Source organism: Octopus sinensis, linkage group LG30 (assembly GCF_006345805.1).
Source record: "Octopus sinensis linkage group LG30, ASM634580v1, whole genome shotgun sequence".
NCBI classification, from domain to species: Eukaryota; Metazoa; Mollusca; class Cephalopoda; order Octopoda; family Octopodidae; genus Octopus; species Octopus sinensis.
The window spans coordinates 4,673,754-4,697,600 of record NC_043026.1 but is presented as its reverse complement, the minus strand read 5'-3'; the positions used below and the strand labels follow the sequence as shown (position 1 = coordinate 4,697,600).

The following is a 23,847-nucleotide window of genomic DNA, read 5'->3' as shown; positions in this document are numbered from 1 at the left end:
TCAACTAACACTATCTCCTCCGAGACCCTGTGGTGCAAGTTGGCCAAAATTGAGAGCATGATAGAAGAAGGCTTGCTCTTCCTTCCGTAGAAGAAAAGATTCAAATCGGACCGTGTTAACACCAAAAATTATTTACATCAAAAAGTTGCTTTTTTTTCTATGAAAATCCCTATTTTTTGACTGCTGTGTCGCCATTTTTCGGTGTATTTCAACCAGAAAAATGTTCACTTAAAAAGAATAACAAGCTACATAATGCAAAATATTTACTTTTCAAAAATTCCAATTCTAAAGGGTCTAAACAAACCCGAGCAACGCCGGGCGATAGTGCTAATAATTTTAAAAGCAGTAAAATATATGCAACGAAATTATTTGGTGATACATTACAAAAAAAAAAAAAGCATTAGGAGTTAGAGCTTGATTTGTCATGAAAGTAATTACTTAATCAAGGCAACGAGCTGGCAGGACCATTAGCACGCCGGGCGAAATGCGTAGCTGGATTGTCATGAGTTTTATTGGTCATGAGTTCTATTGGTAAAATTTTCTTTTGAGGATAACACACCTGTCTTAAAGGTAAGAACCTGTTTTCTCCTCAGTTTTCCCTTTCTCCATCATGCTTTAAAGGTTAAATTAGTTGGTTGCAGTCAAACTTGTATTTAGATTGTAAAGGCTCCAGGAAAACACAGAGTTCAAATTTCTGAAAATGAAGTAGCGACCGGAGAGCAGCAGGAAGATACCTGTTTCTCAAAAAATCACAGGTGAGAATGAGGTACGAATGTCTAGTCACTCATCATAAGAAAAAAGAAAGAAAAAAAATGGAAAGCAGGTGCAAGGATGGTTGTGTGGTAAGAAGACTGCGGCAGCAGAATCGTTAGCACGCGGGGCGAAATGCTAAGCGGTATTCCGTCTGCCGCTACGTTCTGAGTTCAAATTCCACCAAGGTCGACTTTGCCTTTCATCCTTTCGGGGTCGATTAAATAAGTACCAGTTACGCACTGGGGTCGATGTAATCGACTTAATCCCTTTGTCTGTCCTTGTTTGTCCCCTCTATGTTTAGCCCCTTGTGGGTAGTAAAGAAATAAGTATTTCGTCTGCCGCTACATTCTGAGTTCAAATTCCACCAAGGTCAACTTTGCCTTTCATCTTTTTGGGGTCGATAAATTAAGTACCAGTTACGCAGTGGGGTCGATGTAATCGACTTAATCCCTTTGTCTGTCCTCGTTTGTCCCTTCTATGTTCAGCCCCTTATGGGTAGTAAAGAAATAAGTAAATTGCTTCCCAACCAAATGGTTCAGGGTTCAGGCCGCTGCTTGGCTTCTTGGGCAAGTGTTTTTTTTACTATAGCCTCAAACCAGCTAGAGTCTTGTAAGTGGATTTGGAGACGGATACTGAAAGAAGCACATTGTATATATGGGTGTGTGTGTGTGTGTGTGTTTGTTCCCCTCACACACACGCACACTGCTTGCCAACCAGTGCTGGTGTGTTTATGTCCCTGTAACTTAGTGGTTCAGCATGAGAGTTCAATAGAATAAGCACTTGACTTTAAAAAAAATTATAAATACTGGAGATGATACATTCGACTAAAAATGCTTCTAGGTGGTGCCCCAGCATGGCCGCAGGCTAATGACTAAAACAAGTGAAAGATAAAAGTTAAATACACCTGAAGTGGTTTAAGCAGGTAAAAGGTCCTGGAAGCCAGTTAGCCGGTCTGGCAACGATCCCGCTCCAATGGTGCACTTTGTGGCTGTTGATGGGCATGAAGCTTTCTCTTTGTGCTTCCTGCTTGTCTTGCAGTTTTTAAACCTTTTGATCCACCAGTGAATCTCAGCCCCCAACACCTTCAAACCACAAAGAATGGACTATTGATCCCCACTCTTCCTTGCGACATATTGCCAGTGGAGCAGTCATTTTTACTCTGTAAAATTAAAAAGAAAACTGGAATACGAGGTGGTACCCAAAAGTAACCGGAATTGTTTTGTGTGGGACAAGTCCATTGTTTGAAGCCTCTTAATATGACATTCAGTCATGAGTCTACCAACTGGTGTCATTGTCTGATGTACAGCCACATGGTGCGTTTTTGTTTTGCAGTGCTTCTGCCATTTGTCGAGTTTTGTGATGGCTGAAATGAAGGGACAGCGTGCTTCCATGAAATCCTGTTTTCTGCTGGGAAAAACAGGGTGAAAACAGCTACCATTCTTCAAACAGCTTTGAAGTATGCTGTCATGTGCAAAACACAAGTTTGTGAATGGTTTTCATGCTTTAGGAATGGTCATTTATTACTTGAAGACCAACGTCATTCAGGGCGACCACTGACCTCCCAAGCAAACAGAAACATCATGACTGGTTCAGAACAATCGACAAACCTGTTGATATGACTGGTATGTCCTGGAGCTCCTGCCAATGAATTTTGAGTGAGGAATTGTGAACGAAAGGAATTGCTGTGTCTCGATTGCTCTTATAAGATCAATACCAATGACACATTCCAGTTTCCTAATGTTTTTCATTTCATTTTTTCCGTGTTGGTTTTTACATTTCATGAAAATATCATTTTACTGAAGACGAAGATTAAAAGTGAAGGGAAACAGAAACTAGAAATTTATGGAGAAATACAAGTAAGTCCTTTACTCGGGAGAGTGTGGAAGTAATTCCTTGATCGATTCGTTGTATAATAGAACTGTGGAGATGAGGTGAAGTGAGAGGAAAGGGTCAGTAACGTTAATGGCTGAGGGGCCCTACAGGAAGAGGAAGAGTGAGTTAGGTCAAGTGGGCAGAAGTAGGACCAGCATGGGCCACTTTGGCTTTGAGCAGTGGCAGCAGAAGGATGAATGTAGACATGCAGGCTAGAATTGGAATTTGCAGGAGGTTCTAGTAAAAGGTTAAACAGGTAGTGCAAATTTCACAGGTAGTCCAATGGTTGGTGCTGAGTTGTCAAACATGTAAACCAAATTTTCTCAAAACAACTTGTCCGACCATCCCACAGGCCTCCCCTTGAGAAACATGGATTTAACCTAAATTTGAGACACCAGCTAAGGAAGAGATAAAGATTGACTTATTTTCTATTCCAAAGAAAAAAGATTTCCCACAACTTTATCGATCGCATTCTCTCCTGGAATCGATTTTTATAAATTTTTCAAGACTTATGCACGCCCTGATACCGTCGGTATCTACATATCAAATTTCAGCACAATCGTATGGAGGATGCCCGAGAGCCTAGAAGACACACACACGCACAGACAGAATGGATTTTATATAAGAGATAAAACTAGGTGGTCATGAGATGTGCTAAAAATAACAGCTAAAAAGGTCTTAAATCACACACCAAATTTATTTTTTCTTTGCTTTTGGTTTTCGCATAATCGTATGAATTTTAAAGAAATTGGATCATTTCTGCTTGGCAGCCACTTTTCAATTTTTTTCAATTTCGGTTCCAATTGATTTCATATTAGGTGTAACGGTGCCGTTTTGTATGCTAATCATTGACATGAAATTCATTTTCTCCATAAATCAATAAATAAAGAGTGAACAGCTTTTGAAGTTTGCAGATTTGGAGTAATTTTAGCCAATCAAAAGCCACAGACACATTCATGCCAGTTTCCATAGCAATAAGCCAAGCTGTTCCCGAGCTACTTATTTTTGGCTTATGAAATAGAGGTTGTGAAATGTACTAAAAATAATAATTAAATAAGCCTTAAACCATACACAATTTTTTTTTTCTGAAGCAAGTGAATTAGGTTCTGAGTTTCAGCATGAAAAACTACATCAATACACCAAATTTGAAAATTTTCACTTCATTTTAAAAGTTCAAAAGTGCAGCAAAATAGAAAGAACCTGGAAAATTCATTTCACATTACGGAATTTCATGTTACGGCTATATTTTACCTCCGTAAATCAACGGATATTTGTATTATAAAATACCCATAGCACCCTTTCTTAAAACATTTTTTTCGACACAACCCCCTCCCTTTTTGGCTATGGGGAATACGAATCTGCAAAAAAATTGGCAAAAATCGACATTTATAAATTACCCCCACCCAACCCCCATTTCCTTCATTTTAAACTTTTTTCAGAATTTTTCCCCCCTCAAAATATGCAGAAAAATACGGAGATTATGATTCTGAAAAATATTTCCAAAAATCTTTGTAAAAAGAATTTTTTCTTTTCTAAATATGCCAAAAAATACGGAAATCAGGATTCGGACAAAAATTTCAAAACATTTCAGTACTTAAAGTTACGGTTTTAGGGTTAGGGTTAGGGTTAGGGTTTTAGGGTTAGTGTTAGGGCTAGAGTTTTAGGGTTAGTGTTACGGAAAAAAGTCAAAATTGAAGAAGTTGGGGGGAGGGTAATTTTCACAATCCCGATTTTTGGCAATTTTCCGGAATCTCTGTATCCGAAAACGGGGATTTTTGGCAAAAACAATTTAAGAAATAAACAAATTTGAGAGAAAATTGGGGGGGGGGAATTTTTCCATACCCACGCTTGAAACTGAATGGAAGAAATATCTATAGAAAATAACCACCAAATTTGAAATCCTTAAACACAAATTTTTAAGTAGAAACGAAATGACTTTTAGAACAATGATCCCCCAAATATAAATATGCTGGCCAAAACATTTACACCTGCGTACTTCCTTGATATGTAAAACATATTTTGAAATAAACAGCCGAATTAGGCGGCGAATTGGCAGAATCGTAGCCGTATTTCATCTGCTGTTACGTCCTGAGTTCAAATTCCGCCGAGGTCGACTTTGCCTTTCATCCTTTCGGGGTCGATAAATTAAGTACCAGTTACGCATTGGGGTCGATATAATCGACTTAATCCGTTTGTCTGTCCTTGTTTGTCCTCTCTGTGTTTAGTCCCTTGTGGGTAGTAAAGAAATAGAAATAGACAGCCAAAAATGCAACAAAAATTAGTGAAGGGATTGATAAAAATTGAGTGGAGAAAGAGATAGAGAGGAACATAGAGAAAGGAGGAGAGAGAAAAAGAGAAAGAAAGGTAGAAGACAATAGAGAGGGAGATATTGGCAGAGGAAGCGAGAGTGTGAGTGAAGTAGGTTACAAGAAAGTTTATTGTATTGTGAGAGAAAGAAAGAATAAGTGTTTAGAGAGTTCTTGAATGTGACATAACAATTTTAGTCAAATTTAGTCACACCTGTCACACCTGTTGTATTATCTCTTTGCGCGGGGAAAACCAAACGCAAGCGACGAATTCAGAGAGAGGGTTACGGAAGGAACTACTCAAGGTGTGAATAACTTTAAGAAAGAAAATACTCATTCGCCAAACCGACAAGGTAATCTTAAAAAAAAATAACAGTTTTCTTCAATAAGGCCGCCAACGGAATAGAACAAGGTAACTACCAACCTGGTAAGATAACGCCAGACCAATCCAAACATCAACCGAGGAAAACGATGATAAAATATTAATTTATCCCGTAAACAGAGCGAACCAACTGTAACGTGCCCTTAGTGAAATCCCCTCTCTCCGACATATATAACATAAATAGAGACCAGGAAGATGGTGACGAGAATACCCAATGTAACAAACCAACCACCAACCCAGGAACATTTCTCATACAGAGCAATGCAACCATTGACCCAGAGAGATGAAATTATAATGAATTCAGACAACAGAAATAATGAACCGTCAACCCAGAAAGAAAAAACTAGAACACAGATGTTTCTTGACTCGCAATATTATAAATATGGAACGTTTTGTCTTCAGATCTTTCTTTTCATGGGAGTGGTGACTGCTATTGTCCTAAGCCTGGTAAAACTCGACTTTATTTACTTTCAGCTGGGGTTTGAATAGTTGTCCCTCACAACTTGGAATTTTCTGTTTCGGCCAGAATTCTTTTTCTTTTGCTTTACACATTTCAGAACGATAGGGTAGGTTTTTTTCCTAAACGAAAGAAATAGATTTTTTAATCTGTTATTTTAAAAAATTTCACCTCCCATCCGTCCACGACTCACGACATCACCCCCAACATTACAGTTTCGTCTCATACTACTGCTATCGTTTTTCCTATAGGTCATAAAAAATTAAAGAGTCAAGAGAAAACATGTCTCGAAGCGAAGAGACTGGCTGGTGGAATGAACCTGAACTGCACAGAAAATTACGCCTGGTTGCAAATGCAACTGTCCATACTCTGTGCAGTGGGAAAATATGCTGAATGAAATAGTCAAAGGAAAGGAAATTTTGGGGATGTACCAGTCTCCACACTCTAAATCGTTATAATTATTGCTTATATATATTCTTTTATTCTTCTACTTGTTTCAGTCATTAGACTGTGGCCATGCTGAAGCATCGTCTTGAAGGGTTTTTTGTCGAACAAATTGACCCCAGAACTTATTTGTTTTAAAGCCTAGTAATCAAGCTACCTGCACAAATGATTTGTTTATAGGGACCAAATGTTCAGGGTGCACACTCACTCCATCCAACCGACATTGTCTGAACTTGTGCCCTATACCACGGGTCAGGTGCTGAAGAGATCGCAGAGCAGCCTGAGATGAAGTGCTTTGCTCAAGAACACCACCCAGTTTGGGAATTGAAACCACGATCTCGCGATTGCGAGTACAACACTCTAACCTCTAGGCCCACACACATACACACACACACACAAATCAATGTAACTACACGCACGCCGTTAGCGATTTCTTCTTCTTCACCTTCTTTGGAAATTTCCCCTTTCTGGCGAAAAGCTATGCTCGAAGCGTTAAACTTTCTCCTTTCGCTGAGCGTCAAACTTTATATATATATATATATATATATATATATATATATATATATATATATATATATATATATATATATATATATATACACATATATATATATATACACACACACACACACGACGGGCTTCTTTCATTTTTCATTTACCAAATCCATTCGCAAGACCTCAGTCAGCCCAAGGCTATAGTAGAGGACTCTTGACGAAGGTGCTATGCAGTGGGACTGGACTCGGAACCCTGTAGTTAAGAAGTAAATTTCTTACTACAAACCCACCTATGTGTGTGTGTGTGTGTAAAGAGAGAGAGAGAGAAGAGAAAAGGTGGAAACAGATTTAACCTATGCATATACGGAATATTTACTTCAACAAACACATTACTAAATACAAGACTTGAACAGTATTGAAAAAGTATTAAGATGGTTCTTGATAGCCGATGCCCCACCCGCAGTTGAGTGTGATATGACAGGAAAACATACTCTGAAACTGAAAAAAAAAAATTAATAGTCCTCCTTCGCAAACTAACATGTACCATATCTACCGTATACATTAGCAATACAACCATAAAAAAAAATGAATATATAAACAACTAGCTGTATCGCCTGCGCTGCTCGGGTTTCTTTCGACCCTTTAGAATTGGAATTTTTGAAAAGTAAATATTTTGCATTATGTAGCTTGTTATTCTCTTTAAGTGAACATTTTTCTGGTTGAAATACACCGAAAAATGGCCACACAGCAGTCAGAAAATAGGGATTTTCATAGAAAAAAAAGCACCTTTTTCATGTAAATAATTTTTGGTGTTAACATGGTCCGATTTGAATGTTTTCTTCTACGGAAGGAAGAGCAAGCCTTCTTCTATCATACTCTCAATTTTGGCCAACTTGCACCGCAGGGTCTCGGGGGAGATAGTGTTAGTTGAAGGCTACCAAACCTGCCACACACAGACAACTTCAGCTTTATATATATCGGTAGATTAAGAACTCTTCACTATAGGAACTAGACTCGAAATCAAAACTACAGCCCACCCAGCCACTAAAATGAAGAAAGGGCCGAGCAGAAACACTGATTTTAACCTTGACCTAAATAGATCGTGATTGGTATGAATTAGTGACCAACCGCACAAAGCCTGCAAATGGATACAGTTTCAGTGTCTACACATCCCCCCCCCCCACCGAACACTAAGTGGTGGACGTCAGTAATAACAGGTATCACGCGTAAGTTGGAATTTCTCCGTTTTCCCGGGGTGTTTCAGGTTTTCTTTCCCAGTGCCCTTAACGCTTTTACTTGTTTCAGTCATTTTGACTGTGGCCATCCTGGAGCACCGCCTCTAGTCGAGCAATTCGACCCCAGGACTTATTCTTTGGATGCCTAGTACTTATTCTATAGGTCTCTTTTGTTACGGGGACGTAAACACACCACCATCGGTTGTCAAGCAATGTTGGAGGGATAAACACAGACACATGTACATATATACGACGGGCATCTTTCATTTTCCGTCTACCAAATCCACTCACAAGGCTTTGGTCGGCCCAAGGCTCTAGTAGAAGACACTTGCCCAAGGTGCCACGCAGTGGGACTGAACCCGGAACCATATGGTTAGTAAGCAAGCTACTTACCACACAGCCACTCCTACGCCTATGGGGAATATCTTTTTAGAAAAAAAAAAGTTATAAAAATGCCGTCTCGTTAGTAAGAGATAGAAATTCATAATTTATTTTTTTGGTTGAGCATATGGAAAAAGTTTGAAAAAATATTTTTTTAGATTCATTTATTTTTCATTTGAGTATCAGAAAAAGGTTTAAAAAGAGATTGCATGTATCATGGTGAGAGAAACAAATTCATTAATACAGTGTTGAATATGCTTTTACTATGGGGAGTGTTAAGGGCAATTTAGCTATCATTTCTTTTAGCACATCCCACGACCATCTGATGCCTTCCTTGTTTCTTTGTTTATTATTTTCCTGCTAAACGCATTTAATTGAGTAATGGGAAAATGTTTTTTTTTTAAATGCCATGTGTCATGTTAAGAAAGAAATGGGCTCCCAGGAGCAGCCTGTCTTAAATTCCTGTTATTGCCTGGAGGACTATGATGAACATGAAGGAACTGAGCACCAACCCTTGGTGAACCCCTACTTGTTCCCTGAATCTTTTGCTGTACTCATTGCCAACCCTACCTTACTGGTAGAATCCCTGTACGTAGTTTGTATAGCTCTCCCCAACCACTCGTCTATTCATAGTTTCTGCGTTGCTCACCAGATAAGGGATCGGGGGACCCTGACAAAGGCTTTCTCCAAGTCAACAAAGGCCAGCTGCAGAGGTTTATCTTTGGTTATGTATTTCTCCTGCAGCTGCCTTACCAGAAATATAGGATCAGTGGTGCTTCTCCCTGGCACAAAACCAAACTGCATCTCACCTAAGCTAACTCTCTCCCTAATTAGTTGGGCTATGACTCTCTCTCTCTCTAACTTTCATCCCCTGATCCAGCAATTTGATACCTCTCTAATTATTTCTATCTCAGGAATCACCTTTACCCTTGTGGCAGTTGACTCTGGTGCTGTTACACTAGTCATTGGGTCTGACTCTTTTGTGAACTACCTGATTTACAATACAGGTGAGTAGACCCTAACCTACACCACCAGGTATTTTAAGCATCTCAGTGGTGATTCCATGCTGGGCCAGGGAATTTCCCTGTCTTCATATCCTTAATTACTTTATTTACTAAGGAATTGTCAATCCGAGTGGTCGGTCCCTCAATTGGGTCATCATTCGGCAGATTCTCCTCCTCCCCCCCCCTTCGTTCTCCAGGTTCAACAGTCTTTCATAATGGCATTTCCAAGCCTCTTTCTTTGCAGCATCATTACATGCAAGTGCACCATCATGCATACGGACACATTTCTCTCCCATGACATCACGATTTTCTCTCATACACTGACTTGCAGTTCTTCACTTCTTTGGTCCTCGTGTCACTGAACATAGGCAAACTTCTTCTTTTCTGCTTCTCCCTTGGTTAGACGTACTTGTCTCCTAGCAGCCCTTCTGGCAATCTGATACAGTTCCCTGCTGCTCCCATTCTTCCAGGCCTGTTTCTTAGCTATAATGGCCCCATCTACTGTATCCCCCACCATCATGTTACCCTAGGTCTTGATAGGACTTTGCACCAGCCACAGATTTGGTCTGTGGCACTCAGCAATCTGTCCCTCAGGAATTCCTAGTTGCCCTCTATGCCACAAGTCTAGCTTCTCTACCCTTTTATCGAATTTCTCAATTAGGATGTCCCTAAATCTCTGATCATAAGAAGTGTCCTTAAGCTTCCAAATCCTCCTTTTCCAGATTGGTTTACTTCTTGGCATCCTTCTGACCTGGAGTCTAAAGTCACTAATGACTAGTCTATGCTGGTGGTGGTGGGGGACATTCTTCACCAGGGAGGGTCTTTGTGTTTAGGAGCAACCATACATCCCATTGTCTAGTGAGAATGTAATTGATATATATATATATGCTTAAAATTAATGGACAATCACTTCCCACATTCACACAAATATTGTAAGATCTTCAACAGCAACACTGTTAAAGTTAGCTATAACTGCCTCCCCAATACAGGGTTGATAATACTCAACAACAACAAAAAAACACACACAAGGAATACCCCAAAAAGACACTGTAATTATAGATCTCCAAACCACTGTCCTGTAAATAAAAATTCCTGGAAAAAGAACTCATATACAAGGCCAAAATCATGGATTCCAACAAAGACATATATTGGAATGTAACAAAAACATATATCGGAATGAGGGGCAACTTGTTCAATGAAAGATACATGCAACACTTGGCACCATTCAGGGACAAAAAAAAGATATGCAATATCCTTATCCAAAGTCAGAAAATACAGATGAAGGGGTGCCAAATGTGAGCTCTGTATCACTGAAGAGCTAAATATCATACAGTCAACAGATATTTTATATATTAGGGATGAAACCTTCTCTCCCTGCATACACAAGCAATATTTCACCATCTGACACTTCAAAGGGGAACCACCCCCTGTACTGCCAACCCCCACCAGGACACAACTCTAAACATAGAAGAAACAGGCTCCTCTGTTGAACTCTCTCAGCATAAAAGCACATGAACAGTACACATATATATAATATATTATAATACAAACAAATTCACAGTCCAACACGTTTTTTAAAAAATGTCCCCTAAAATCCAAATCCAAAGGAGATGACCACTCAACAGTTCATGAGATGGTTTGTGTTTTCATCCAAAATGGAGACAAATGCCATTCCTCCATGTGATCAGATTGAAAAATTAAGATTTTTCTTCACATGAAACCAATGGTAGCCTTAATACACACATATGTATCTCATAAGTCTGACAAGTGTATCAGGTCCGTACCAAGATTTCTTACAAAACACAGACAAGCCTTAAAGGGGACAGTAATATAATGAAAGCATTAGAAAGCACACCAGTCACCATCTTACCTTAATTTTTCTTTTCTCGTCTTGTTTTCTTTTGACTTTAGACGCCATATCATTATCTGCCTTCTGTAGAATCACCTCCTTCACAGCAAGTGCAACCAAATCCACCACTGCCTTTGATATCACATCCTCCACAGTGTAAGTATATATATTGTCACCATTTCACCTTGCACGTGTCTATTGTCCGAATCTGGAACGTTTTAATCTTAATGAAATCCCTGAACATGTCTTCGATATACTACAGGCTCAAAATAGGCAACCATACTTTCACCTTGATATGTAGCAGACATGCTAAAGAATTGAATGGCAAAACTGCCCACATCATTAAATATATGAAATCCGTTCTGTCTGTGTGTCTTCTGGGATCTCGGGCATCCTGCATCCGATTGCACTCAAATTTGATACCATCGGTGTCTACATATCAAATTTGAGTGCAATCGGATGCAGGATGCCCGAGATCCTAGAAGACACACACAGACAGACAGAACGGATTTTATATAAGAGATAACCTGAAGTATTAAATAGATGAAATGCATCAGGAAGTACCCTTTTCTTTAAATAGTCTTCTGTTTGATATTGAAATATACCCTTCTCATGGTTTGCCTCTTTCTCTCTTTCAGTTCACCATGCCTTCTTCCACCTGAAATCAACTGGTTACACAGATTTAGGTAAACTAATTTATATAGTTTTGTTGCATATTTTATCTCGTATTTCGAATTACCTCCTTAGATATTTAAAATTAGTGATTTAAGTTAATTCTTACTATTACAGGGTTAATTAAAATACTTTCATTATAGACATGTAGTGACTGCTATTACAAACTTGGGTTAAGTTGTGCTGTTTATAGAATTTGGCGGGAGCTGGCAGACATGCTAGCGAGCTGGGCGAAATGCTTAGCGTAATTTTGTCTGTCATTACATTCTGAGTTCGAATTCCGCCAAGGTCGACTTTGCCTTTCATCCTTTCGGGATCGATAAATTAAGTACCAGTTATACACTGGGTCGATGTAATCGACTTAATCCGTTTGTCTGTTCTTGTTTGTCCCCTCTGTGTTTAGCCCCTTGTGGGTTGTAAAGAAATAGGTATTTTGTCTGTCGTTACATTCTGAGTTCGAATTCCGCCAAGGTCGACTCTGCCTTTCATCCTTTTGGGGTCGATTAAATAAGTACCAGTTACGCACTGAGGTCAATATAATCGACTTAACCCATTTGTCTGTCCTTGTTTGTCCCCTCTGTGCTTAGCCCCTTGTGGGTAGTAAAGAAATAGGTATTTCGTCTGCCGTTACGTTCTGAGTTCAACTTCTGCCAAGGTCGACTTTGCCTTTCATCCTTTTGGGGTCAATTAGATAAGTACCAGTTACACTCTGGGACGATGTAATCGACTTAATCCGTTTGTCTGTCCTTGTTTTTCCCCCTCTATGTTTAGCCCCTTGTGGGCAATAAAGAAATATATAGAATTTGGCGGGAGGAAGTAATATGTCATGGTAATTAGGTGTTATGACAAACATGAGTTAACTATTTTGAAAGACATGGGCCAACTGATATTGTAATTACTAGATATGTCATATAATACTACAGATGGTAGGGTTTACTGCTATCGTTTAACTATTACAGTCTTTTCTTGTCTTGAGACAGCATTCACCCGGGGTGGGTTGAGCTGGCTTCATTCATCCTCAATACTGCATCTCTCACAAATGCTGACCAGGCTGGCGACTTGAGGCTAACGACCGCGTGATCTCCAGCCACTCCTTATTCCAGTGGCGAACGCCGTAGATATGCAGGCCTAGGTTGGGTTCCAGATCAGCCAGGTTTTTCGTTGTCCACCACATTGCTTTCGCCAACCCTGAACAACTATCACAGACCAAACAACAACCACCAAAACATAAATAAAATACAAAAGAGCAAATGCCACGTCAATGAAGAAGAGAAATATATTCAGTGTTTTAACATCAGTAACATCTCGTCAACAAAGGTTAGAGACATTCTATGTAAGAACAGGTATGTTTTTAGCTGGGTGATTATATATAAACATGTATATTATCCAAAGTATACATCATCATCATCATCATCATCATCTTCATTGTTTAACGTCCGCTTTCCATGCTAGCATGGGTTAGACGATTTGACTGAGGACTGGCGAACCAGATGGCTGCGCCAGGCTTTAATCTTGATTTGGCAGAGTTTCTACAGCTGGATGCCCTTTCTAATGCCAACCACTCTGAGAGTGTAGTGGATGCTTTTGCGTGCCACCAGCACGGGGCCAGTCAGGCGGTACTGGCAACGACCTCGCTCAAATACTTTTACACATACCACAGGCACAGGTGCCAGTAAGGCGATGCTGGTAACGATCATGCTCAAATGGTGTCTTTTACGTGCCACCGGCATGGAGGCCACTTAGTCGCTCTGGCAACGATCATGCTCGGATGGTGCTCTTAATACTCGAAAGAGTACAACAGGGGTCAACCCCCCCCCCCCCCCCGGAGCATCGTGGAGCTTTTAGCTGTTTTCGCTCAATAAACACACACAACGCCTGGTCTGGGAATCGAAACAACAATCCTCTGACCGTGAGTCCGCTGCCCTAACCACTGGGTCATTGCGCCTCCACACACACACATATATATTGATAAAAATGGTAAGATAACAAAAGAAAAAAAGAGACCTTGATATTATGCAAATAGAGGAATTTATCTGTAAATGTAATATGAGACAATTATTCGGTAGCCAAGGTAAAACCTTTTATCTTGGCTACCAAATAATTGTCACACATTACTTTTACAGATATATATATATATATATATATATATAATATATATATATATTTACGTGTCGGTGGCACGTAAAAGCACCATCCGTTCATGTCCGTTGCCAGCCTCGGCTGGCCCCCGTGCCGGTGACACGTAAAAGCACCGTCTGTTCGTGGCCGTTTGCCAGCTCTGTCTGGCACCTGTGCAGGTGGCACGTAAAAAACATGCACTACACTCACGGAGTGGTTGGCGTTAGGAAGGGCATCCAGCTGTAGAAACACTGTCAGATCTGACTGGGCCTGACGAAGCCTTCCAGCTTCACAGACCCCAGTTGAACCGTCCAACCCATGCTAGCATGGAAAGCGGACGCTAAATGATGATGATGATGATGATTGATGTGGTCATATAGATTTGTAAGAGAAAAATGCAGAGCACACCTTATTGCATTGCTTAAGAGTGAATAAATTATTTCTATATAGCGATCTATTTAGTAGTGCATTACATAGTTTTCGCTTGAGTAGAGACAACGCAAACATGTTGTGACATGTACAGAGAGCCAGGAACAACTTTGTAAATTGCTGGCTGCAGTGCAAGTTTCATATTAACACAAATGTTTGACAGATTCGATGCTTTCTGCATTTATTTGTAACTTTGAACATCTAATTAAGTTTGCTTCTTTTAATTACCCTCATGATACAAGTAATTACCGTAAATCCTTAAGTTTAATCCACATTTTCTCCCAAAATTTAAAGGTCAAAATCCCTAGTGCGTACTATATACGGGGTTAAAAATGAAAAATATTTTCTAAACAATGTCCGAGTCTCTATTTGCTGTCCGGCGATGTTTATCCAGACGCATTTTGTGATGTTGGGCGTGAAAATACGCTAAGCTAAACCTGAAAGCAATGAAGTCATAAAAGAATCATCCATAACTTGCAGTAAGCAACATTTATTAAAATAAAAGTATTCAGAACACAGAATAACAAGTAACAATTTGCAAACATATTTACATTCCCATATAACAGTTAAGAACATCACCATTATTGTATTACGCATGCGCGGAAGTGTTTGTTTGACTAGCTGCTGCTGGCTTAATTACACACAACTGAAGTAAGAGAAGGGGTGCGTATTATACAAAAGGGTTAGGTTTTTCAGAGGTACAGACCCCTAAAAATCCCCTGCGTATTATACTCAAGGGCGGACTATACCCAAGGATTTATGGCTTTCAGGAGTTTTCTGAGGGTTCTAATGACTATTAGCCATAAAGGATTTCTCAGCATGCAGAAAGTAAGGTAGATGAGACATGAATTAAATGTGTGGTGTTGCATGGCTTTCAAATTAAATGATAAATATGGAGGATTTTTCGAGTGTGGAGAGAAATGATTTGAGTATGATTTATTTGATGTGCAATGTTGATTTGAATGAAAGTTAGAGTAGAGGTCAGATAAGGAGTACAGGCCAGGCTTTAAGGATTTAACGAATATATGCTGGACAGGTGGTTGCGTAACCATCTGATGTGCATAGATAAAACACACTGGGTGAAGAAAGATATTGAAGAAAGACACAGAAGTGCTGAGGTCAGAACAAAGAATATTTGTCTCACAGATGAGACAATGCAGCAGAATTGGGAAGATTAGCAAAGTTCTTTAGTGCAAACCATTTAAATCAATGGCGACAAAAAAAAAGATGTTACAGGAACAAAATAGATGGAGATTGTTGGCATTGTTATGGTGGTGGTGGTGGTGGTACATAATATTACATTGGATGGTAAAATTGATAGTTATGTAATTTTATATCCTGATTTGAGCTCTTGTTAATGTCTAATTACTGCGATTACTGTTACACGAAACTCAACACTCTATATAGAATATTCCACTTTTTGGATAACTCCAATGTTTTTTTTGTCTCTCTATCTCTAAGTTTATCTGTGCTAATGCTGTGAATGGTACAGTTCGTTTTTGTTTAAATGTTGGTATTGCATTTTCTTGTATTTCAAACTGCGCCTTCATTTTGGCACACAGACCTACTTTATTGGACAGAACTTCAGGAAAAATATTTCAAAAATTATTTTTTCAATTCGTCTGCCAGCTTATTTGTACTGGAGGAAAAATCCTTTACCTTTTTACGGAAAAGATTTATGGGGAGGTCCCATGAGTTAAACAATTTCATCCAGTCAGTACCGAACAAATCTGTTGTATTATTTAATGCAAAAAGTTTAGCCTTTAAGGTATTTTTCATGAAATGTAATGTTACTTATCAATTCACCTTTAAAATATAATTTTTATTCCTGAAACAAGGCAATTTTCAAGGTTTCATTTAATTTACGTCTCCCAATCTCATTCCATGTATCTGTGTTAATTTATTGAAATGTTGCTGCCTGTATCCATTTGTAAATTTATGTTTGTGTTATTAATTTTTACATACACAAATTTTCTTTGGGGCTTGTTCGCATTTTTTGTCACTGATAATCCGTTAAAATTTTTTGTGTTGAACCATTTTTCAGGTTCTGTCCTACAATGCAACTCTTTATGGTCTATTTTATCACACTTGTATCATTTTCTATTTTTAAAATGTACACCACCGCACCCATAACATGGATTCAGTCTTGATATTTTTTCTTGTTTCTTATTCATTACCAGTCAACACACCTGAATCTGAGAGCAATATTTCTCTTCAATTTTATTTGCATCATGTCATAGATTAATAATCCTCTGACATTCTTCGGCTACTGCCTGCAGAGTTAAATTTTGGTCCTGTTCTAATTTTGTTAATATCCTGAGACGTATATCTGCATCTTTGCTTACAGTAAGCCCTTGAACAAAAGTTGAAAACTTGAACATGTCTGAGGTTAACTCATTCAATTTGAATTTCTCACACTCTCTGCTAACCATTCCGGCATAGGTGACAAAATCTCCATTTTTTTTGGCCAAATTGAAACATTGCCAGCGAGTATTGAACAGGATACTTCTTTCACTGAAAATTTTAGATAACATATTGTTTCATTGAAACAAATTTCAAGTGGTTTGGGCAGAATATAATTACTATTGGGTTGTACGGAAAGTTCGTGCCAATTTATAGTAGCTTACCTTTTGATTTATTTTAGAACATGGTTGAGTCCATAAAATAGGATTTGACTACACCTCCATTTAGAGCACAGTTGAAGCTATCTTTTCATGGAAGAAGGTTTATGTTCCTATAATCTGTCTTAATTCTGTAATCCTTTAAAATGGAAGATAAGAAAGTTCCTTTTCGGCACTTGATGCTTTGGGGACCAGACAAAAATTGCTGCATCTCGGCTGGGATGTGTTACCCCACCCTCCATGTTCACCAGATATTGCTCCTTTGGATTTCCACTTATTCAGGTCTCTGCAGAATAGTCTTAATGGTAAAAATTTCAATTCCTTGGATGACATAAAAAGATACCTTGATGAATTCTTTGCCAGGAAACCACCTCAATTCTGGGAAGGGGGTATTTCAAGTTAAAGGAAAGATGGAGACGCATTGTGCAACAAAATGGTTCATATTTGGTTGATTAAAAATGTAATGGCAAGTTTTTATTGACCTTTTTCTTTCCTTTAAAAATCGGCATGAACTTTCCGGACAACCCAATATATATATTTTGTGTTCAACTGAGGATAACTTTCTTAAAAGTAATTATAATTTTTTCTCATCGGACCAACTTTTACACTCTTCTTTGAAAATTTCTTTGTATCTATGAAAATATTCAGAACAAGTAATCCCTTCTAGATTATAGTTGAATTCTTCAATTGAGTTTGCTGCACTGTCTGGTGAGTATGAACCTCAAGTATCTTCAGACTTCTTCAACATTAATTCCAGAAAATGTTGGTTTAGTTGTTGTTGTTGATGATGTAGTTGCCACTACTGCTGTTGTTGTTGTTAAGCAACAATACGGGTAAGGGTGATTAGGTGATGGTGTAGGGCTTAGGGGCAGGAGACCCCAGACCTTGGGAAAAAAAGAAAAACTTTGGTCGTCTTGTTGTAGTTGAGGGTTCTTCGTTGGAGCCCGACACCACTGGGAGGTGGCCCTCGAAGCCGCTGGAAATGGAGATCTCCAGGTCCAAATTCTTGAATGGCTGCTGCTGCTGTTGATGCAACTGCAACTGCTGTTGCTGTAATTGATGTTGCAACTGCACCATGGAAGGCAATATGTCTTCCATGCTAAAACGACTTTTGTTTTTGGTTTCATTCCAAAAAATAATTTTTAAGCATCAAACAACTTGTCACCATTTTATATCCATGTATTGGATATATATATATATATATATATATATATTATATATATATATATAATATATATATATATATGTACTAGCAGTATCGCCCGGCGTTGCTCAGGTTTCTTTCGACCCTTTAGAATTGGAATTTTTGAAAAGTAAAAATTTTGCATTATGTAGCTTTTTATTCTCTTTAAGTGAACATTTTTCTGGTTGAAATACACCAGAAAATGGTGACACAGCAGTCAAAAAATCGTAAAATATAGGGATTTTCTTTAAAAAAAAGCACCTTTTTGATGTAAATAATTTTTGGTGTTAACATGGTCTGATTTGAATTTTTTCTTCTACGGAAGGAAGAGCAAACCTTCTTCTATCATACTCTCAATTTAGTTCTGGACCCTAAACCAATAAATGTGTGACTTTGTATCAGAAGAACTGCCAACAGCAAAAAAACTGAGGTCCAGTATGCCAGTCCCCTTCATCCTCAAGACACCCATCGCCTCCTAACTGCTTTAATGCCTCTTTTCTTACCACTCAGAACCACCTCACATGTTATCCATGTCATCCATTAATATTAATCCTCATCCATATTTTCATCAATCACCCATTCACAGGGGTTCACCAAGGATTAGTCCTCAGCCCCTCTTGTTCATGATAGTCCTCCAGGCAATAATAGAGGATTTCAAAATAGGCTGCTCCTGGGAGCTCCTTTAGGCTGATGGCCTTGCCCTAATAGCTAAATCACTACAAGACCTAGAGAAGAAGTTTGAGGTGTGGAAGCAAGGACTAGAATCGAAGGGCCTTAGAGTTAACCTAGCAAAAACCAAAGTCATAGTAAGTAGGAAGGAGGACAAATCATAAATCCCTTCAGGTAGATGGCCCTGCTCAATCAGTAGAAAAGGCTTAGGTAGAAATGCCATATGATGTACCCAGTGTAAGCTATGGACACATAAGAGGTGCAACAATATCAAAGGCAGGTTAACTGGGAAGAAAGTTTTTGCATGTAGGAGATACCCAGGTGCAATACACACAGAAAATGTACAGAAAATATATTCCATCAGATGCCAGGGGGAAAAAACTAGAAGTAGTTGATAGTTTCCATTACCTAGGTGACCATTCAGTAGTGGGAGTGGATGCTCTGGGAGCATAGCTGCCAGAATAAGAATAGTCTGGGCAAGGTTCAGAGAGCTCTTACCTCTGCTAGTAACAAAGGGCCTCTTGCTCAGAGTGAAAGGTATAATGCCTGTGTGTGAACAGTCATGCTACACAGCAGTGAAACATGGGCTGTGACTGCTGAGGACATGCGTAGGCTTGCAAGGAATGAAACTAGTATGCTCTGCTGGATGTATAATGTCAGTGTTCATGCACGACAGAGAGTAAGTGCCCTGAGAGAAAAGTTGTGAATAAGACGTATCAAATGTGATGTGCAAGGGAGATTACTGCTCTGGTATGGTCATGTGATGCATCTGGATGAGGACAGCTGTGTGAAGAAGTGTCACACCCTAACAGTGGTGGGAACAAGACATGGGATGAGGTGGTGAAATACGATGTTCAAACATTGGGCCTCATAGAAGCAATGACAAGCGACCGAGACCTTTGGAGATATGCTGTGCTTGAGAAGACCCGACAAGCCAAGTGAGATCGTAGTCGTGATAGGTGCCAGTGTTGCATAACTGAACTGTTTAAAAGCAGGCAGTATACCATGCTTGTGAAGACTTGTTGAGCTGAGTGAAATCAATGCCGTGGCTGATGTCAGTGCTGGTGTCACATAAAATGCACCCACCACACTCTCAGAGTGGTAGGCATTAGGAAGGGCATCCACTTGTAGAAGCCTTGCCAAAGCAGATTTGGGCCTGGTTCAGCCTCCTGGTTTACAAGTTCTCAGTCAAACTGTCCAATCCATGCCAGCATGGAAAGCGGATGTTAAACAATGATGATGATATACATGTATATGTGTGCATAAAAAATTAATGATGTATATATATATATATATATATATATATATATGTATATATACATATACTTTCTCTAATGATTCTGGTCATGTCGATGAGGTAAACATTTTGCATCAGCTCTACTGGGCACCCTATTCCCATTTCTTTGATGCTGTCTTATACTGTCCCCAAGGACCTAACAGTAATTGGTACCATCTTCACCTACTTTATTTCCCAAAGTTAAGGTATCTCATATTTCTATTTTTTTCCTCACCTTCTTTACGATTTGTGGGTCAAAGGGTGATTCAGTATCAATTATAAAACAAAGGTGGTTCACCTTGTCCACCTATATTCAGCTTGTTGTGCTCAAGCACCTTGTCTGTTTGAGTTGGGCAATCACACTAGAATTTGCCTGTCTCCGACCCCCACCTCTCTCTCTGCTTTCTGCTCATACCATGTCTTGTTTCTCTCTAGATTCCACTTTTCACAAACTTTCCAATGTAGCACTTCTGCTACCTCACTGCGTCACCACAACTTACATTGGTTTTGGCCAAGTGGAGGGTATTTGTTCACAATATGGGCAATAGTTTTGTCAACTCTATTACATTATTTACATTTGACGGATATTCGTCCTCATCTTGTTTGTTGTTAACACGTTTCAGTTGATATACCTTCCGGCCTTCATCAGGTGACTTGGGGAAATTTCAAACCTGGGTTCTCATTCCTAAGGTATGTTGTTGTTGTTGTTGTTGTTTTTTGTTGTTGTTGTTATTGTTCAGGTCACTGCCTGGAATCAAACTCGGAAACTTGGGGTTAGTAGCCCATGCTCTTAACCATTACACCATATGCTCAACTGGTTAAGGTCAAACAACTGACAACCAAACCTGTTGTATTGAGCAGAATATTTGCTGTAGGCCATCTTTTATACCAAGACAAAACAATGTTCATGATTACACTTCCAATCAGTTGAGATCAGAAGCCATGAGAGCCACTGCTTTGTACTGAATCAGGGCATTTATTATTATTATTATTATTATTATTATTTCTTTTTCAGAAGGAGTAACTTATTTATATTGGAAGAAAGATGAGAGCCAGAACGTAGGCGACTTTCAGTTAGTCGACGAAACTGACATATTTGTGCGACAAGATGGTATTTATGAAATAAGCTATGCAGTACAGTTGCACATACCAAAAGATACCCTTCCAGCTATTGTAACCCTGATGTTTCAGAAAAAAAATAATGAAGAACATTATGTATTTATGAAGAAAAGTTGTAGTTCTTCAGATATGTCACAATACACCATACTACAATCATCGTTTACATTCCAGCTTAAAACTAATGATACAATCGTTTTGAAAATGAACAAGGCTGGATTCATCAGTCGCAATACACCATCAGGCTATTTGTCTATAACCAGCTTACACATAAAAACTCCCCAATAAAATGTTAGTGTTGGGTTTTAGACATGGATCAAGCTCCCTTTGTTTATAAAACATTAGAGATTATTTGCCATATTCTGAACGCTTTACTTCCTGGGCATGGACACATTGAAACTCCAACGGCTGGCAGCTGACTTGGCAGACACCCGTAAAATTATTAACCAACTTACAAACAATAACTCTGACTACCTTTTCAAACTCCACCTGTCTAACACCCGTGGACATATTTACAAAGTCAGAAAACGGCACAGCCCCCATGACTTTCAGAAACATTTTTTCACGCTGAGAGTTGCTGAAGCATGGAACAAACTGCCGGCATCAGTTGTTAGTTGTCGGAGCACTGCATCCTTCAAAACTTCCATGCTTCCTGAGATTCACCAACACTACACCTGATTTTCTCCCCTCCATACACTCGCAAGCATGTATCTGACTCATACACTGTTCACTTTCCAGGCATTTGCACATTACTGCATACACTTCATTACAGACTTTTGACAAGTTGTGGTGCACCTGAGCACTGTATACAATAATTTCATTATTATATTTTCATTCCTTCTTTTCTGTTGTCTGTTTTAATCATTGGTCAGTAGTTTTGTTGAAGCCCTTCTTTGGAGACTTTCATTGGATTATATATTGTCTGCTACTTCTTCAGCCGTTCACATAAGATACGAAATGCAAAGAGAACATTGATGTAAAGGAAGATAATTTAGACAACCCTGAAGACACTGCCGAGTATTTCTGTTTGAATGCACCAAACTTCCCACATCAACAAAATTATTGCCCTGCATGCATTAGTAAAAGCAGGGTATTGTAGTCGCTGGTCTTTGTGTTTGGAAAATTACTGGAAAACAGCTGAACGGATTTTCACCATATTTGGCAGAAATACTCATTGGGTGAGTGGCTGGAACTCATTAAATTTAGGTTTATTGAATTAAAATGGTTTTTTTTTTTCTTTGTTCACAAATGATAAGCAAAGGGAAATAACTCGATGTAATTTTGTCAGATTCGTCAGATTATTAAATTAGATTTTATTTTAGCCTTGTGTGCACGCAGTTACTATGATTACTACTACTACTACTACAAAATCAAAAAGAATTATGTAGAAAAACATTATTTGCGTGGGTGGTAATCGTTCTCACAGCAACAATGCTTTTCTCAGTACATGAGATGTACCAGTTAAAATAATCTTTTGTATTTCTTGCAGGAATGGTAAGCCAGGGATTTTTCTCAAATAATTTTCGCTTCATTTTTACCATTTCTAATGCCCCTACAATCACTGGTATTGTAACTGCTTTAAGATAGTATTTTGATTTCAAATGGGCAAATCTTTATATTTTCTGAGCAGACAAATTCTTTTGCTGAAATAATATTTATTTCTTTACTGCCCACAAGGGGCTAAACATAGAGGGGACAAACAAGGACAGACAAAGGGATTAAGTCGATCACATCGACCCCAGTGCGTAACTGGTACTTTATTTATCGACCCCGAAAGGATGAAAGGCAGTCGACCTCGGTGGAATTTGAACTCAAAACGTAACGGCTGACGAAATACGGCTACGCATTTCGCCCGGCGTGCTAACGATTCTGCCAGCTCACCACCTTATTTGCTGAAAGAATATTATGATCACAAGGGATACTCGCAACCTTATAACAATATCTAGTTTATTAGCTTTGATGGTCTTGTCTGTATGTACTGGAAAGTCCTAAAGAATCATTACATTTTCTCCCTCAGTTACAGCCTCAGGGTGATGCTTATGCCACCTGTCAAAAGTCTTGCTTTCATAATGCTGGCATATCAGGCAGTGTAGATATTGGTCAACTCTGTCATGTCCTGATTTATATTCTATAAATTCAGTGTTCTTCTAAATGGTCCGATGTCCTCCTCCCCTTCCTCATCAGCATCAGTAACACAAGCAACAACAGCAAGGGTAGAGGCTGAATGGCCCAGTGGTTAGGGCAGCAGACTCGGAGTCGTAAGAACGTGGTTTCGATTCCCAGACCAGGCATTGTGAGTGTTTATTGAGCAAAAACACCTAAGCTCCACGAGGCTCCGGCGGGGGAAGGTGGGGGGGGGAACCCCACCGTACTCTTTCACCACAACTTTCTCTCTTTCTTCCTTCTTCTTCCATAAAGCAGGGTAACCATAGTGTGTAACCCACTATGGTGTGGTAACACTTTCAGACCCTAGTCTAGATTGCGAATCCTCTGTACCCCAGGATGGTTCAGCTCTCCACCCATTAAAAGCCACCGTTTACGGAATGAGGATAAGAACATAGCTTCCGCGCCCATGCAACTGCCAT

The 23,847-nt window shown here is 39.2% G+C and overlaps 1 protein-coding gene and 1 long non-coding RNA gene across 2 annotated transcripts; both read left to right on the top strand.

Annotated features, from left to right (window-relative positions):
• The first annotated feature begins 623 nt into the window (after positions 1-623).
• On the top strand, positions 624-22,862 carry LOC118768607. Its single transcript, XR_005004400.1, has 3 exons — positions 624-634; positions 2,602-2,609; positions 22,551-22,862. It is a non-coding gene; the product is annotated as an uncharacterized LOC118768607 (long non-coding RNA).
• On the top strand, positions 5,099-22,220 carry LOC115226699. The gene is made up of 6 exons (XM_036515382.1): positions 5,099-5,436; positions 5,498-5,760; positions 11,241-11,334; positions 11,817-11,864; positions 21,162-21,611; positions 22,089-22,220. The coding sequence occupies exons 2-5, from the start codon at positions 5,509-5,511 to the stop codon at positions 21,548-21,550; spliced, it is 783 nt and encodes a 260-aa protein (XP_036371275.1). The 5' UTR covers positions 5,099-5,436; positions 5,498-5,508; the 3' UTR covers positions 21,551-21,611; positions 22,089-22,220.
• Positions 22,863-23,847: the final 985 nt, after the last annotated feature.

Bases quoted from the DNA above. Each gene is read 5' to 3' on its own strand.
- LOC115226699 (XM_036515382.1), top strand. From the start codon at position 5,509: ATGGTGACGAGAATACCCAATGTAACAAACCAACCACCAACCCAGGAA. The intron at 5,761-11,240 runs GTAAAACTCGAC...TTTTGACTTTAG, and splicing joins CTGCTATTGTCCTAAGCCTG to ACGCCATATCATTATCTGCC. The intron at 11,335-11,816 runs GTAAGTATATAT...TCTCTCTTTCAG, and splicing joins GATATCACATCCTCCACAGT to TTCACCATGCCTTCTTCCAC.